Here is a 14443-nt window from a genome sequence, read left to right as displayed (position 1 = left end):
GTAAGGGGTCCACGCCGGCCCGGGAGGCAGGCGTGTCCCTGGTAAGGGGTCCACGCCGGCCCGGGAGGCAGGCGTGTCCCTGGTAAGGGGTCCACGCCGGCCCGGGAGGCAGGCGTGTCCCTGGTATGGGGTCCACGCCGGCCCGGGAGGCAGGCGTGTCCCTGGTATGGGGTCCACGCCGGCCCGGGAGGCAGGCGTGTCCCTGGTATGGGGTCCACACCGGCCCGGGAGGCAGGCGTGTCCCTGGTATGGGGTCCACACCGGCCCGGGAGGCAGGCGTGTCCCTGGTATGGGGTCCACACCGGCCTGGGAGGCAGGCGTGTCCCTGGTATGGGGTCCACGCCGGCCCGGGAGGCAGGCGTGTCCCTGGTATGGGGTCCACGCCGGCCCGGGAGGCAGGCGTGTCCCTGGTATGGGGTCCACGCCGGCCCGGGAGGCAGGCGTGTCCCTGGTATGGGGTCCACGCCGGCCCGGGAGGCAGGCGTGTCCCTGGTATGGGGTCCACGCCGGCCCGGGAGGCAGGCGTGTCCCTGGTATGGGGTCCACGCCGGCCCGGGAGGCAGGCGTGTCCCTGGTATAAGGTCCACACCGGCCCGGGAGGCAGGCGTGTCCCTGGTATAAGGTCCACGCCGGCCCGGGAGGCAGGCGTGTCCCTGGTATGGGGTCCACACCGGCCCGGGAGGCAGGCGTGTCCCTGGTATAAGGTCCACACCGGCCCGGGAGGCAGGCGTGTCCCTGGTATAAGGTCCACGCCGGCCCGGGAGGCAGGCGTGTCCCTGGTATAAGGTCCACGCCGGCCCGGGAGGCAGGCGTGTCCCTGGTATGGGGTCCACGCCGGCCCGGGAGGCAGGCGTGTCCCTGGTATGGGGTCCACACCGGCCCGGGAGGCAGGCGTGTCCCTGGTATAAGGTCCACACCGGCCCGGGAGGCAGGCGTGTCCCTGGTATGGGGTCCACGCCGGCCCGGGAGGCAGGCGTGTCCCTGGTATGGGGTCCACACCGGCCCGGGAGGCAGGCGTGTCCCTGGTATAAGGTCCACACCGGCCCGGGAGGCAGGCGTGTCCCTGGTATGGGGTCCACGCCGGCCCGGGAGGCAGGCGTGTCCCTGGTATGGGGTCCACGCCGGCCCGGGAGGCAGGCGTGTCCCTGGTATAAGGTCCACACCGGCCCGGGAGGCAGGCGTGTCCCTGGTATGGGGTCCACACCGGCCCGGGAGGCAGGCGTGTCCCTGGTATGGGGTCCACACCGGCCCGGGAGGCAGGCGTGTCCCTGGTATAAGGTCCACACCGGCCCGGGAGGCAGGCGTGTCCCTGGTATGGGGTCCACGCCGGCCCGGGAGGCAGGCGTGTCCCTGGTATGGGGTCCACGCCGGCCCGGGAGGCAGGCGTGTCCCTGGTATGGGGTCCACACCGGCCCGGGAGGCAGGCGTGTCCCTGGTATGGGGTCCACACCGGCCCGGGAGGCAGGCGTGTCCCTGGTATGGGGTCCACACCGGCCCGGGAGGCAGGCGTGTCCCTGGTATGGGGTCCACGCCGGCCCGGGAGGCAGGCGTGTCCCTGGTATGGGGTCCACACCGGCCCGGGAGGCAGGCGTGTCCCTGGTATGGGGTCCACACCGGCCCGGGAGGCAGGCGTGTCCCTGGTATGGGGTCCACACCGGCCTGGGAGGCAGGCGTGTCCCTGGTATGGGGTCCACGCCGGCCCGGGAGGCAGGCGTGTCCCTGGTATGGGGTCCACGCCGGCCCGGGAGGTGCTACAAGGACTTAACAAAATGTGGCACCAAGCCGGGAGACATTGTAGGAGCATACTGGAGCTACGGGGGTGGTGTAGTAGTAACTAGAGCCCCGAGGAGCCTTAAGGAGCCCCGAGGGGCCTTAAGGAGCCCCGAGGAGCCCCGCGTGAGGGAGCACACCCACGCCCTCGGCCACCATGCAGCCTGCCCCAACACCTTCACTTTACACCGACCCTCCGCCATATTCCACCACTTCCCTCCCTCAGGCACCACCTAGACACAACAAATGAGGACCAGAGAGAGCAAGAGAGGGGTAGAGAGCGGCCTACCATGGTGCCGGGAGTAATATGTGGCCGGGTGTCGTCGCCTCGCTGCCTCGCTCACAACAAACGCCAAAACATTTCCCTTGAAACAAAAATAATCGTCCACTATGTCCACCATGGCAGGCCGAGGAGGATTACGAGTTGTAAATTTATAATTACCATTATGAGTTGGTGTTGACGACACGTGCTGGTCAAATAAGCTGACAAACTAGACACTTAAATAATGTCTGGAATCTTCAAGAAGGTTCCCAATGTGGAATGATCCGCCCGCGGAGGCGTTCTTCTAGGCTCCAGCGACGTCCTTTTACTATATAAAACATCGGCTTTATTGATACAAACAAAGAAAAAAATTTGTTTACAGCATATACTAATTATTTAATAAATATTCTAATTGATATATTTATGTTTTTCTTCGAAGGCAGTTGTCAATACTTATTAGTTTACTAAGAGAGCAAAGGCTAAAGAGATGAGAGTTAACTGGTTCTTGGTGTGAGGCCGCCTGAGTCATCCACTTTTATTTTTTTTATTATACTGAATGTATATACATGCGTCCTTACATTCTTGTTAAGCCACTAGCACGTGTAGCGTTTCGGGTAGGTCCTTCATCCTAATTTTTTCCCTAATACGACCCTTCAAATCGTTTAACAACCAGGTACCCATTGACGGCTGGGTGAAAACAGTTAAGGATTGGCGCCCGGTCAATCGAACCCAGGCCAAAGCGCACGCGAAGCGCCGGTCGAGTGTATTACCTCTATGCCACGGGGACTGCTGACCTGAGGGATTTAGAATTCCTGTATATTGTAGACTGGAAGTACAATTTTCCTATTAAAGATTTTATGATTAACTTATATTTTCACAAAGCCACTAGCACACATAACACTATAACAGTGTAACTCTTCCTTCATAATAAACAAATTAGCAAACTCTAATATGAAGCATAAGTAGGCCAGTCGTATAAGGTATCATGGTAAAGGGGAAGGAAACTATTAGGAGAGAGCGCCAAGTCATTAAGACTATATAACACTGGGAAGGGATCAGGATAAGGACACGGGAGACATCTCCCGTCACGCAGGGTGCAGTCGCACCTCCACAGATCTCCAGTATCATCTTTTGATACTTGAAATGGCTCAAAAGGGCCACCACTTACGGGCTATTCATGCCCGTGCCACCTCTTGGGTGGCTTAATCTTCATCAATCAGGATAAGGACACGGGAGACATCTCCCGTCACGCAGGGTGCAGTCGCACCTCCACAGATCTCCAGTATCAGCTCTTGATACTGGTAATGGCTCAAAAGGGTCACCACTTACGGGCTATTCATGCCCGTGCCACCTTTTGGCTGGCTTAATCTTCATCAATCAATCATCAGGATAAGGATTTGGGACGGGACCAGAGGGGAAAGGAATGGTGCCCAACCATTTAGACGATCGGGGATTGAACGCCGACCTGCATGCAGCGAGACCGTCGCTCTACCGTCCTGCCCCACGGGTTGCCTGCCCCAGTGGTTGGGGTGTAGGATGACCTATAATGGCCGCGCAGGGACAGCGAGCCTGCACATAGGCGTATATCCAGGTCCCCACTAGGTCTCACCTTTACCAGGGTAGAACCCACAAAAGTTGCCTAGCTAACTGTTCGAATCCTCCTTGTGGCTCCTACTAATTGTGTCATCGATACATCAGGCTAATGTGATTTCATTGTACGTACTATCCTTGTGGGGTACCTATTTACTGCAAAGTGAATAGAGGCATCAGGTTCTTGGAATAGGCCGGACATAGTGCCGATCCCAAAACCCAAAGATCCAGCTAATCCCAGACCCATCTCTCTCCAAAGCTGTGCAGCCAAGATGGCTGACAGGGTGGCACTCAACAGACTGGAGTGAAAAATGTCTAAACTGTACCAGGACATGTATGCCTATAGAAGAGGGGCTGGCACAGTGGAATGTATTACAACTCTGTTAGCCCACTTGAATGACAGACCAGGAATGCTGATATTCCTGGACCTCGAGAAAGCCTTTGAACTGGCTAGCGCCCCAGCTATTCTCTGCTGCCTTTTCGACAAAGAGGTCAGAGGCAACCTGCTCTCCTGGACCAAAAACTGTCTCATAAACAGAGAAACAAGAGTAAAACTTCATGGCACAGTCTCTGAGTACAAAAGACATGAAAATGGTACTCTGCAAGGAGGTATTCTCAGCCCTCTTCTCTTCAACTGTTTAATGGAAAGAATAATGAGGTTGAAACTCCCACATCACTGCAGGCTGCTAAACTACGCGGACGACTTTGTCATCATCATAAAAGGAAGGGATGCGGCGCGCCTTGCACCCAAATGCTTAGACTGCATCAGTAAAGAGGCAAAACAGATTGGGATCAAACTCAACCCCACAGAGGCAAAAGCCATGCCCATAAAGATAGTGAAGCCCAACATCCAACTCACAGTACAGGGTCAACCAATTGAATGGTTGGACACCTATCAGTATCTAGAAATAATCCTGGACACACACATGAATTTGAATGCTAAGGTTACTTACCAGAGAGAACTGCTGCCCGGACGGCAATCCTCAGGTAGCTAACCTCCCTCTCTGGAGGAGCCAATCTGCAAGTCCTTCGCACATACTATGTACGGGCAGTCAGATCAGTGATGGACTATGCCGCACCTGCCCTCACAAGCCTATCACAACAACAGTGGAAAAAACTTGAGGTAGCACAAAACAGTGCTATGAGAGCTGCCCTGGGAGCCCCCATGTGGCCGAGACTTGGAACTCCAAGACTGGAAACGGGTTTGCCCTCTTTTCAAAAAAGAATATCACAAGGAACAGCTACGATTATCAGTAAGATAATTGTTTCCCTCGATCCAGTCCCAGTACCACAGGCCTTGGTGGTTGGACTTTGCCAAAACAACGGAAACTCCTGGGCTGCCGGAGTAGGAGAAGTCCTAAAAGAAACTACAAATAAAAAGCATGATTCTTGATATTGGAGGTGATCATCCACACCCAAGCTACACCTATCCCCCCCGTGGGAGGAGCCTACCTTCAGAATAGTAATAGAAAGTCTCCCAATAAAAAAGGCTGCCTATGATCCAACAATCCTAAAGCGCATCATAGAAAAGCAAATGAGCATCATTGCAGTAGCAGGAGCCACCCACATCTTCACAGACGGATCGGTGGACACAAATATGAGAGTGCTGGCGCCGCTGCTCTTTGCACGGACAGCGAACAGGCATATTGGAGACTGGGAGGACCAATATCATCAACCCAAGCTGAGCTGTTTGGGTATGAATGCCATATCAAGGGGGGGTATTAAATATATAAATGAATGGCATCACTCCACATAATGTCTTGTGCTATTTACACGTACACAACTTTGTTCCTAGATGAAAATGCTGATCTGAAACTGATCCTTGACAGATGTAACAGAACCCATGATCACCACACCAGAAATAAATATTTCTTTGATATCCCCAGAGTCAAACTAATTATGTGCAAACACAATGGAAATAAAGGAACCTAGTCTATGGAACTCACTCCCTTACGAATTAAAAAGCTGTCCATCCTATGCCTAATTAAAAAATAAAACCAAAAGTACCTAATTTCATCCTTATAGACTCCTACCTAGTGCTTCAAACACGCACTATATCTTGAGCTACGCTCTCCCACAATATATCTGCCTAAACCATACAACTTTACTGTAATCACTGCTATCATCTTTTTATCATGGTTATGTTAAACGCAAATTTTACTATAATGTACCTATTAATAGTCCTCAAATTTTGCTTCAATGAACCTACTTATATTTATAAGTTAGAATATTATGTACTCCCACAAACCCAATGTACCTTCTATTATATGCAGTCTCCGTGGTGTAGTGGTAAGTCACTCGCCTGGCGTTCCGCGAGCGCTATGTCATGGGTTCGTATCCTGGCCGGGGAGGATTTACTGGGCGCAATTCCTTAACTGTAGCCTCTGTTTAACGCAACAGTAAAATGTGTACTTGGATGAAAAAACAATTCTTCGCGGCAGGGGATCGTATTCCAGGGACCATAGGATTAAGGACTTGCCCGAAACGCTACGCGTACTAGTGGCTGTACAAGAATGTAACAACTCTTGTATATATCTCAAAAAAAAATATATATATATATATATATATATATAAATAAAAATATTAATCAAGTCCGGGGAGCCTTGTGGGACAGCCGTATACACTCACGCGTCGCCTTTTACCACCACCATATTCATTTGTTTGGTGCTCGCGGTGCAGTGGTCAAGCACTCACCTGGCGCTTCGCGAGCACTTTGGCCTGAGTTCGTATCCTGGCCGGGGAGGATTGATTAGGCGCCAATTCTTAACTGTAGCCTCTGTTCACCCAGCAGTGAATGGGGTACCTTTATTTATTTATTTATATGCAAGAAGGTACATTGGGTTTATGACAGTACAAAGTATTGATGATTTTCTATATGTGTAAAGCCTTTAACACGTATAGCGTTTTGGGCAGGTCCTTAATCTAACAGATAACTTGAAGTAGGTAATTTGTAGCAAAATTTGAGGATTATCAACAGGTACATTGTAGCATATTTTGAGGATTATCAACAGGTACATTGTAGCATATTTTGAGGATTATCAACAGGTACATTGTAGCATATTTTGAGGATTATCAACAGGTACATTGTAGTAAAATTTGAGGGTTATCAACAGGTACATTGTAGCATATTTTGAGGATTATTTCTAGGTACATTGTAGTAAAATTTGCGTTCAATATAACAACCATGATATAAGATGATGGCAGTGATTATAATGGTATAGTTGTATGGTATAGGCACATATATTGGGGGAGTGGGGAGTACAGGATACAGTGCCACTCGTTGTTAAATTCAAATGTTTATTCAGGTAAAAGTACATCCATAGAAGATGAGTTACAAACATAATGCTGAATCTATAGATAGAGCTAGTACATACTATGCCTAAAGCCACTAATACGCACAGCGTTTCGGACAAGGTGATTTGATTTGATTTGATTTCAAATGATTTGGCTAGTCGTTTTCCGGGGAAAATTAGGATTGCGGACCTGCCCGATAGGCTGTGTGCTAGTGGCTGTTACCTGGTTGATACCTGGTTGATGGGGTTCTGGGAGTTCTTCTACTCCCCAAGCCCGGCCCGAGGCCAGGCTCGAGAGTTTGGTCCACCAGGCTGTTACTTGGAGCGGCCCGCAGGCCCACATACCCACCACAGCCCGGTTGGTCCGGCACTCCTTGGAGGAATAAATCTAGTATAAATCTAGGCTGTGCAACAACTCTTAAAAACAAAATGAAATAAATACAAAATATTTAATATAGAAGGTCCCCGTAGCACAGTTGGGTTAGTTTTCGACGCATAATCGAAAATTCCGGGTTCGAATCTCTGGCGGGACAGAAATCAAATCAAAATCAAAATCAAATCAAATTTTTATTTATGTAAGGTACATACATACAAGAGATTTTACAAAGAGTGGTGGACTTATAGATAGAGCTAGTACATACAATGCCTAAAGCCACTATTACGCAAAGCGTTTCGGGCAGGAAAAACTTAAATGACTAAAGCTTAATACTAATTGAGCATAAAGAATAAAATGTGTTGAGAACAAATAAAAAAAGAGATAAAAAAGGGGGGAACATGGCTGAAAAAGCAGCACAAATACAATTCGGTCGACAAACAGCGTCATTTAAAAAAAACCAGACATGGGTTGACAATAGAAGGGTAAGGTAGGTTACAGGGAATTTATTAGGTATAGCTTCGTTTTTATCTTAAACTGGTTGAGAGAGGTACAGTCTTTAACATGGTCGGGAAGGTCATTCCACATTCTGGGTCCCTTGATTTGTAGAGCATTTCTAGTTTGATTAAGTCGTACTCTAGGAATATCAAAATTGTATTTATTTCTGGTGTGGTGCTCATGGGTTCTGTTACAACCTTCTATGAAGCTTTTGAGGTCAGGACTGGCATTACAGTTCAGCGTTTTATATATGTATAATACACATGAGAGAATGAGCAGTGACTTAATGTCTAACATATTCAGAGATTTGAGTAGGGGTACCGAGTGATGTCTGGGGCCAGAGTTGGATATTGTCCTAATAGCAGCTTTGTGTTAAGTAATTAGAGGACGTAAATGATTTTGGGTAGTAGAACCCCAAGCACAAATACCATAGTTGAGATATGGATAGATGAGGGAGTAATAGACCGTCACTAGTGCAGGGCGGGGTACATAATATCTGATCTTTGAAAGAATGCCAACAGTTTTTGAAGCTTTTTTTGATATATTTAGAATGTGTCCCTGGAAATTCAGCTTGTGGTCAATGAGAATGCCAAGGAATTTGCCATCTAATTTGTTACAAATTTGGGTATTGTTTATTTTGAGATTTATTTGATTAGAGGATTTATTGCCAAACAGAATATAGAAAGTTTTGTCAATGTTAAGGGTGAGTTTGTTGGGAGTTAGCCAAAGATGGACTTTATTTAGCTCAGTATTTACTGTGGCATTTAGAGCAAGGGGGTCAGGACTGGAGTAAATGAAGGTCGTGTCGTCAGCAAATAGAATTGGTTTGAGGTGTTGGGAGGCATTTGGAAGGTCATTAATGTAGATGAAAAAGAGGAGAGGGCCAAGTATGCTGCCCTAAGGAACACCAATGTTGATGGGTAGGGTGGGAGAAATTGAATTGTTCACAGAAACATACTGGAGCCTGTCAGTAAGGTAAGATTTGAGGTATTGCAGGGAGTGTCCTCTGACTCCATAATGATGTAATATAAGAAGAAGGTTTTGGTGGTTGACAGTGTCAAAAGCCTTACGCAGGTCCACAAATAACCCAACAGGGAACTCATTTTTATCAAGAGCTGTATGAATCAAGTTAAGCATACTAATAAGTGCATCGTTAGTCCTTTTTTTTGGGTCTGAAGCCATATTGGCAAGAGCTAAGTATATTGTGTTTGGCTAGATAAGAGTAAAGCTGCTTGTAGATTAGTTTTTCAAAAATTTTTGACAAGTTAGGCAGGATTGATATAGGTCTGTAGTTGGTTTGGGCACTTTTCCTTTCATCTAATGCTTCTGTTCACCTAGCAGTCAGTAGGCACTCAGGAGTTAGTCAGCTTGTTGTGGGGTCGCATCCTGGATGGGGTCAGTAATTAGGCCTTGGGGGGGGAGACCTCGATATAAGCCTAACGTGTATGAATACACTCTGGCTTCCTGTCCCTCGACACAATGAATTAAATTTTAAGAGTATATATATTACTAAAAATTATATATTACTAATATATATTATATATTACTGTCATATTTTTCATCACGTCTTAATTTTCGTGTTTTACACACATTTTACTAAATATATATATTACTATTATATTAAAATTTATATTGCTAAAAGAACGCCCAAGCCGCCGTGAGTATATAATAATTGGAAAAGCTCTTTTGATCATTTCCATTTTAAAATAACCAAAATAAATTATAAAATATTTTAATATAGATATGCAGCAAAATATCATCCGGAGGTCTTTGCTATGATTCAAACCATTTTATGTAATTATTGTAATTATTGTGTTTGCTGCTTTTAGGAAAACAATATGAAATAACTTGAATTACAACATAACTGCCTTCCATCACAAGGAAACTGTACAAATTAATAAACATCAAGTTATATATTTTTCATCGGCATAAGTATCTTCGAATTGTATAACTGAAAAGTTTTATAATTTCCCTCTGAAAATATACAATAGTTGGCAAGACCCGTGAAGCGGTACGTTTTCTTTGGTGACTAAAATTGACATTTTGGCAACGAAAACGCGGCTAAGTGTAGAGCTGCGGCCGATCATTCTAGACGTGTCCCTCAAGATAAACATAATCTCCTCACGTATCTAGTGCCATTTTCTAGCTTGCAACGTTACCGTGAAGAACAACAAGGTGCAGAGGTCAAGTGTATATCATAAGCACGATGCTTGACAAGTACGATCAGGAGAATGTTGAGGAGTTAGGTCCGGAGGAGAAGAGCGGCGAGAGTAACCCCGAGCAAGGAGGCTATGATGGTCCGGCTGGTATGCAGGTGGACGGTATTATAGAGACCAAGTGGACCGAGGTGGCCACCAGCTTCGATGACATGAACCTCAGAGAGCCGCTCTTGCGAGGTATTTATGCCTATGGGTTCGAGAAGCCTTCAGCTATCCAGCAGCGCGCTATTTTGCCGTGCATTAAGGGTCATGATGTCATCGCCCAAGCTCAGTCTGGCACGGGGAAAACTGCCACCTTCTCCATTTCTATCCTGGAGAGGATTGACCCAAAGTCCAACGACACACAGGCTCTCATCCTGGCCCCCACGCGAGAGCTGGCCCAGCAGATACAGAAGGTGGTGCTGGCTCTGGGCGACTACATGGACGTCAGCTGTCACGCCTGTATCGGCGGCACTAACCTGAGGGAAGATATGCGGCGCCTGGAGAAGGGTGTTCAGATTATCGTCGGCACCCCAGGTAGAGTCTACGACATGATCAACCGTCGAGTCCTCAACCCCAACCACATCATGGTGTTCGTGCTGGACGAGGCCGATGAAATGCTCTCCCGCGGGTTCAAGGACCAGATTTATGACGTGTTCCGGTACCTGCCCGCCGACGTGCAGGTGGTGTTGCTCTCCGCTACCATGCCTCCTGACGTGATGGATGTTACCACCAAGTTCATGCGAGACCCCGTCACCATCTTGGTCCAGAGGGAGGAGCTCACTCTTGAGGGCATCAAGCAGTTCTTCGTTAATGTGGAGAAGGAAGAGTGGAAGCTGGACACCCTCTCTGACCTGTACGAGACCCTGACCATCACTCAGGCGGTGATCTTCTGCAACACCCGCAGGAAGGTGGACTGGCTGACGGACCAGATGCAACACAGGGACTTCACCGTGTCAGCCATGCACGGCGACATGGACCAAAAGGAGCGGGACGTGATCATGCGGGAGTTCCGCTCCGGGTCATCTCGCGTGCTCATCACTACGGACCTGCTGGCGCGAGGTATTGACGTGCAGCAGGTGTCTCTGGTCATCAACTACGATCTGCCCACCAACAGGGAGAGTTACATCCATAGGATAGGTCGAGGTGGACGCTTCGGCCGGAAGGGTGTTGCTATTAACTTCGTGACTGCTGATGACTCGAGAACTCTGATGGATATTGAAGACTACTACCGCACCTCCATTGAAGAGATGCCTATGAATGTAGCCGACTTGATTTAATCCAAGGTATGTTAGTGACATTGAGTCCCCCAGTCAACCAAGGCCACCTATAACGAAGGCAGTAGACCACGTGTTTTATTTATTTTTAATTTATTTATATAAAGAGTTCTTACATTGTTGTACAGCCAATAGCACGCGTAGTTTTTCGGGCAAGTCCTTAATATTAATTTTCACACACAATCCCCAGGAAGCAGCCCGTAGCAGCTGTCAAGCTCCCAGGTACCCCTTTAATGCTAGTTGAACAGTCCGTCATGTGAGGCTTGAGGGCGTGTGGATGGTCATTCTGTTAAGGCTGTGAAATCTTTGATGATCCATTGCAACTGTACTGCATGCCTAAGGTATGGACAAGTGATAAAGATGAATTCTAAGACGTCTTGACGGGTGAGCCCAGTGACCTTAGGCTGCAGTAAATTCTTGTAACCTTTTGTTTTACATTTGTGATGGACAAAAATTATATACCTATATATATGTATATTTATATGTACATGTATATGTGTGTGAATAACGAAAATAAACACGCGATGAAAAATTTGAGTGTTAGACCACGAAGGAAGGATTAAGACAGGAATTTCCTTAATTAAATTAAGGAAATTCCTGTCTTAATCCTTTCCTTGTGGCCTCACACACACACACACACACACACATATTATGTATATATAATATATATATATATTATATACATAAATATATAATATAAATATATATATATAAATATATAAATATATATATAAATATATATTATATAATATAAATATATATTATATGTATAATTATATATAATATATATATTATAAATATATATAATATATATATATATATATATATATATATATATATATATATATATATATATATATATATATATATATATATATATATATAACTGAAAACTCACACCCCAGAGTTGCATATGTCCTGGGGACCATTCAGGCTTGTTCGCATATATATATATATATATATATATATATATATATATATATATATATATATATATATATATATATATGTCGTACCTAATAGCCAGAACGCACTTCTCAGCTTACTATTCAAGACCCGATTTGCCTAATAAGCCAAGTTTTCATGAATTAATGTTTTTTCGTCTACCTAACCTACCTAACCTAACCTAACCTAGCATTTTTTGGCTACCTAACCTAACCTTACCTATAAATATAGGTTAGGTTAGGTTAGGTAGGGTTGGTTAGGTTCGGTCATATATCTACGTTAATTTTAACTCCAATAAAAAAAAATTGACCTCATACATAGAGAAAAGGGTTGCTTTATCATTTCATAAGAAAAAAAATATAGTAAATATATTAATTCAGGAAAACTTGGCTTATTAGGCAAATCGGGCCTTGAATAGTAGGCTGAGAAGTGAGTTCTGGCTACTAGGTACGACATATATATATATATATATATATATTATAAGGCTTTGTAACTATGGATATTGTTTATTCAAATTATGAAATGTGAAAGTTAATTACTATTCAATAGTATTTATACTTAAATGACCAAATGTATGCTGACTATTATATAAACAAGTATATTGGAGATATTGTTACCAAATATAAAATTATTTTTATTTTTTCAATAAAACTAAACATAAACGTGTATTATTTATCCATATCATATAACATGACAATATTATAATTAAGTACACACAATTATATATATATATATTATATATATTATATATATATATATAATATATATAATATTAGGGGTACCACCTCTGGTGTAATTGGAGGGACGCACATCCTCGAAGAAGAGAACAAAGAGCATTCAGAGAAGATCTTGTGGACTCTCACTGAATACTTTATTCTTTTCTTCTCCTACCACCCCTATTATAATAATAATAATAATAATTTTTATTTAGGTAAGGTACATACATACAATAAATTTTTACAAAGATTGGTTGACTTATAGGTAGAGCTAGTACATACAATGCCTAAAGCCACTTACGCAAAGCGTTTCGGGCATAAATTTTTTTGTGTGTTTTATTTTATTGCAATGCTACAGTTTACAGAGAACACACACATATATTAAATATTATGAAATGAAGCTTAAATGAAAATAAAATATCCATGAATGATAAATTAAAAAATATGGCCATTGCAGTGAATGGCAACACCGGGTGGGTGTCGGAGTGCAGTGTTTACGTGTGTGACGTGTGAGTAATATCTAGTATAGCCAGCTATTTATGGTGGCTGCTCTATACTATGCAGTCTTATCGATTCTGGCCAAAAATTTGACTGTGGCCACAGTGTATGTTTATTGATGTATTGCACCACATAACCTTGATAGTCATGATCGAGTGGTATTATATTTTAGGCTAGTTATTTTAAGCGAGCGAACAGCCAGTGTTGCCACTGTGTGGGGGTGTTGAGCGTAAGCTGGGCTACCCTGATATTTAGACGGGTTTACTTAGCTTCCATTAACTAGGAACTATTTAGGATAATATCATACTCATCGTGTGAATGTTGAACATTCAATCCATCCTAGCCTAGCATATCCAGAACCAACTTGGGTTAACAGCCTATGAACAAATTTCTGCACTTAACCCTCACGATGTAATGTTGAAATTTACCATTCAAATACATGTTTCATAAAAACAAGAACGACCCTTGTGTTACGAATTTAGAAGAGTTTATGCGTAGTTAAGCAAGACCATCCCCGGGGTGGGGGTGGGGGGACATACTCGTGTAAACATCAAGGTCGCCTGCTTACTATAGTGAAAGTCCTTTCACAAGTTGAGTGAAAGTCACGACAAACATAACCAGGTGTGGTAGATGTCAGTATTGACCCCAGCGTTCATTATGGAGATAGGCAACACCTGTGGGAGGGGCCAATATGACACACTCACTCGAGCGTATTATGGAGACTGGGGCATTAATAATTTTGTAACTAGCGTCAAAAATTTTTATTTGCTTAGCTAAACGAACTAGAGGGTTCAGTTCCTGAACCGATTATGTGCCTCTGTAATCCTTTACACCACCGCCCACGGGATGGGTATGGGGTGCATAATAAATTGAATTGAATTGGGGGTGGTGTATTCACCTAGTTGTGCTTGCGAGGGTTGAGCTCTGCTCTTTGTGCTCGCTTCTCAACTGTCAATCAATCAACAGTTACTAACTACTGTTTTGTTCCCTTACTCACACTCTCACTCACTCCTGAGGCATATA

At 45.1% G+C, this 14443-nt stretch overlaps 2 protein-coding genes across 3 annotated transcripts in view; one reads left to right on the top strand and one right to left on the bottom strand.

Moving 5' to 3' along the window:
• Positions 1 to 2336, bottom strand: part of LOC138364225 (T-complex protein 1 subunit beta-like) — a 49510-nt gene extending 47174 nt beyond the window's left edge. The window contains exon 1 of one of the 2 annotated variants that reach the window (XM_069323547.1): positions 2213 to 2336. In XM_069323547.1, coding sequence (XP_069179648.1) covers positions 2213 to 2215 — 3 coding nt within the window. In that variant the 5' untranslated portion in view covers positions 2216 to 2336. The other variant, XM_069323546.1, reaches the window with a different exon arrangement.
• Positions 2337 to 9856: 7520 nt separating this feature from the next.
• On the top strand, positions 9857 to 11896 carry LOC138364224 (eukaryotic initiation factor 4A-I-like). Its single transcript, XM_069323545.1, has 2 exons — positions 9857 to 11270; positions 11452 to 11896. Exon 1 carries the CDS (start codon positions 9993 to 9995, stop codon positions 11262 to 11264), a length of 1272 nt encoding a protein of 423 aa, XP_069179646.1. The 5' UTR covers positions 9857 to 9992; the 3' UTR covers positions 11265 to 11270; positions 11452 to 11896.
• The last annotated feature ends 2547 nt before the right edge of the window (positions 11897 to 14443 follow it).

Source organism: Procambarus clarkii, chromosome 13 (assembly GCF_040958095.1).
Source record: "Procambarus clarkii isolate CNS0578487 chromosome 13, FALCON_Pclarkii_2.0, whole genome shotgun sequence".
Lineage (NCBI taxonomy): Eukaryota > Metazoa > Arthropoda > Malacostraca > Decapoda > Cambaridae > Procambarus > Procambarus clarkii.
The sequence above is the reverse complement of the archived record's forward strand: the minus strand, read 5'-3'. Positions and strand labels throughout refer to the sequence as shown.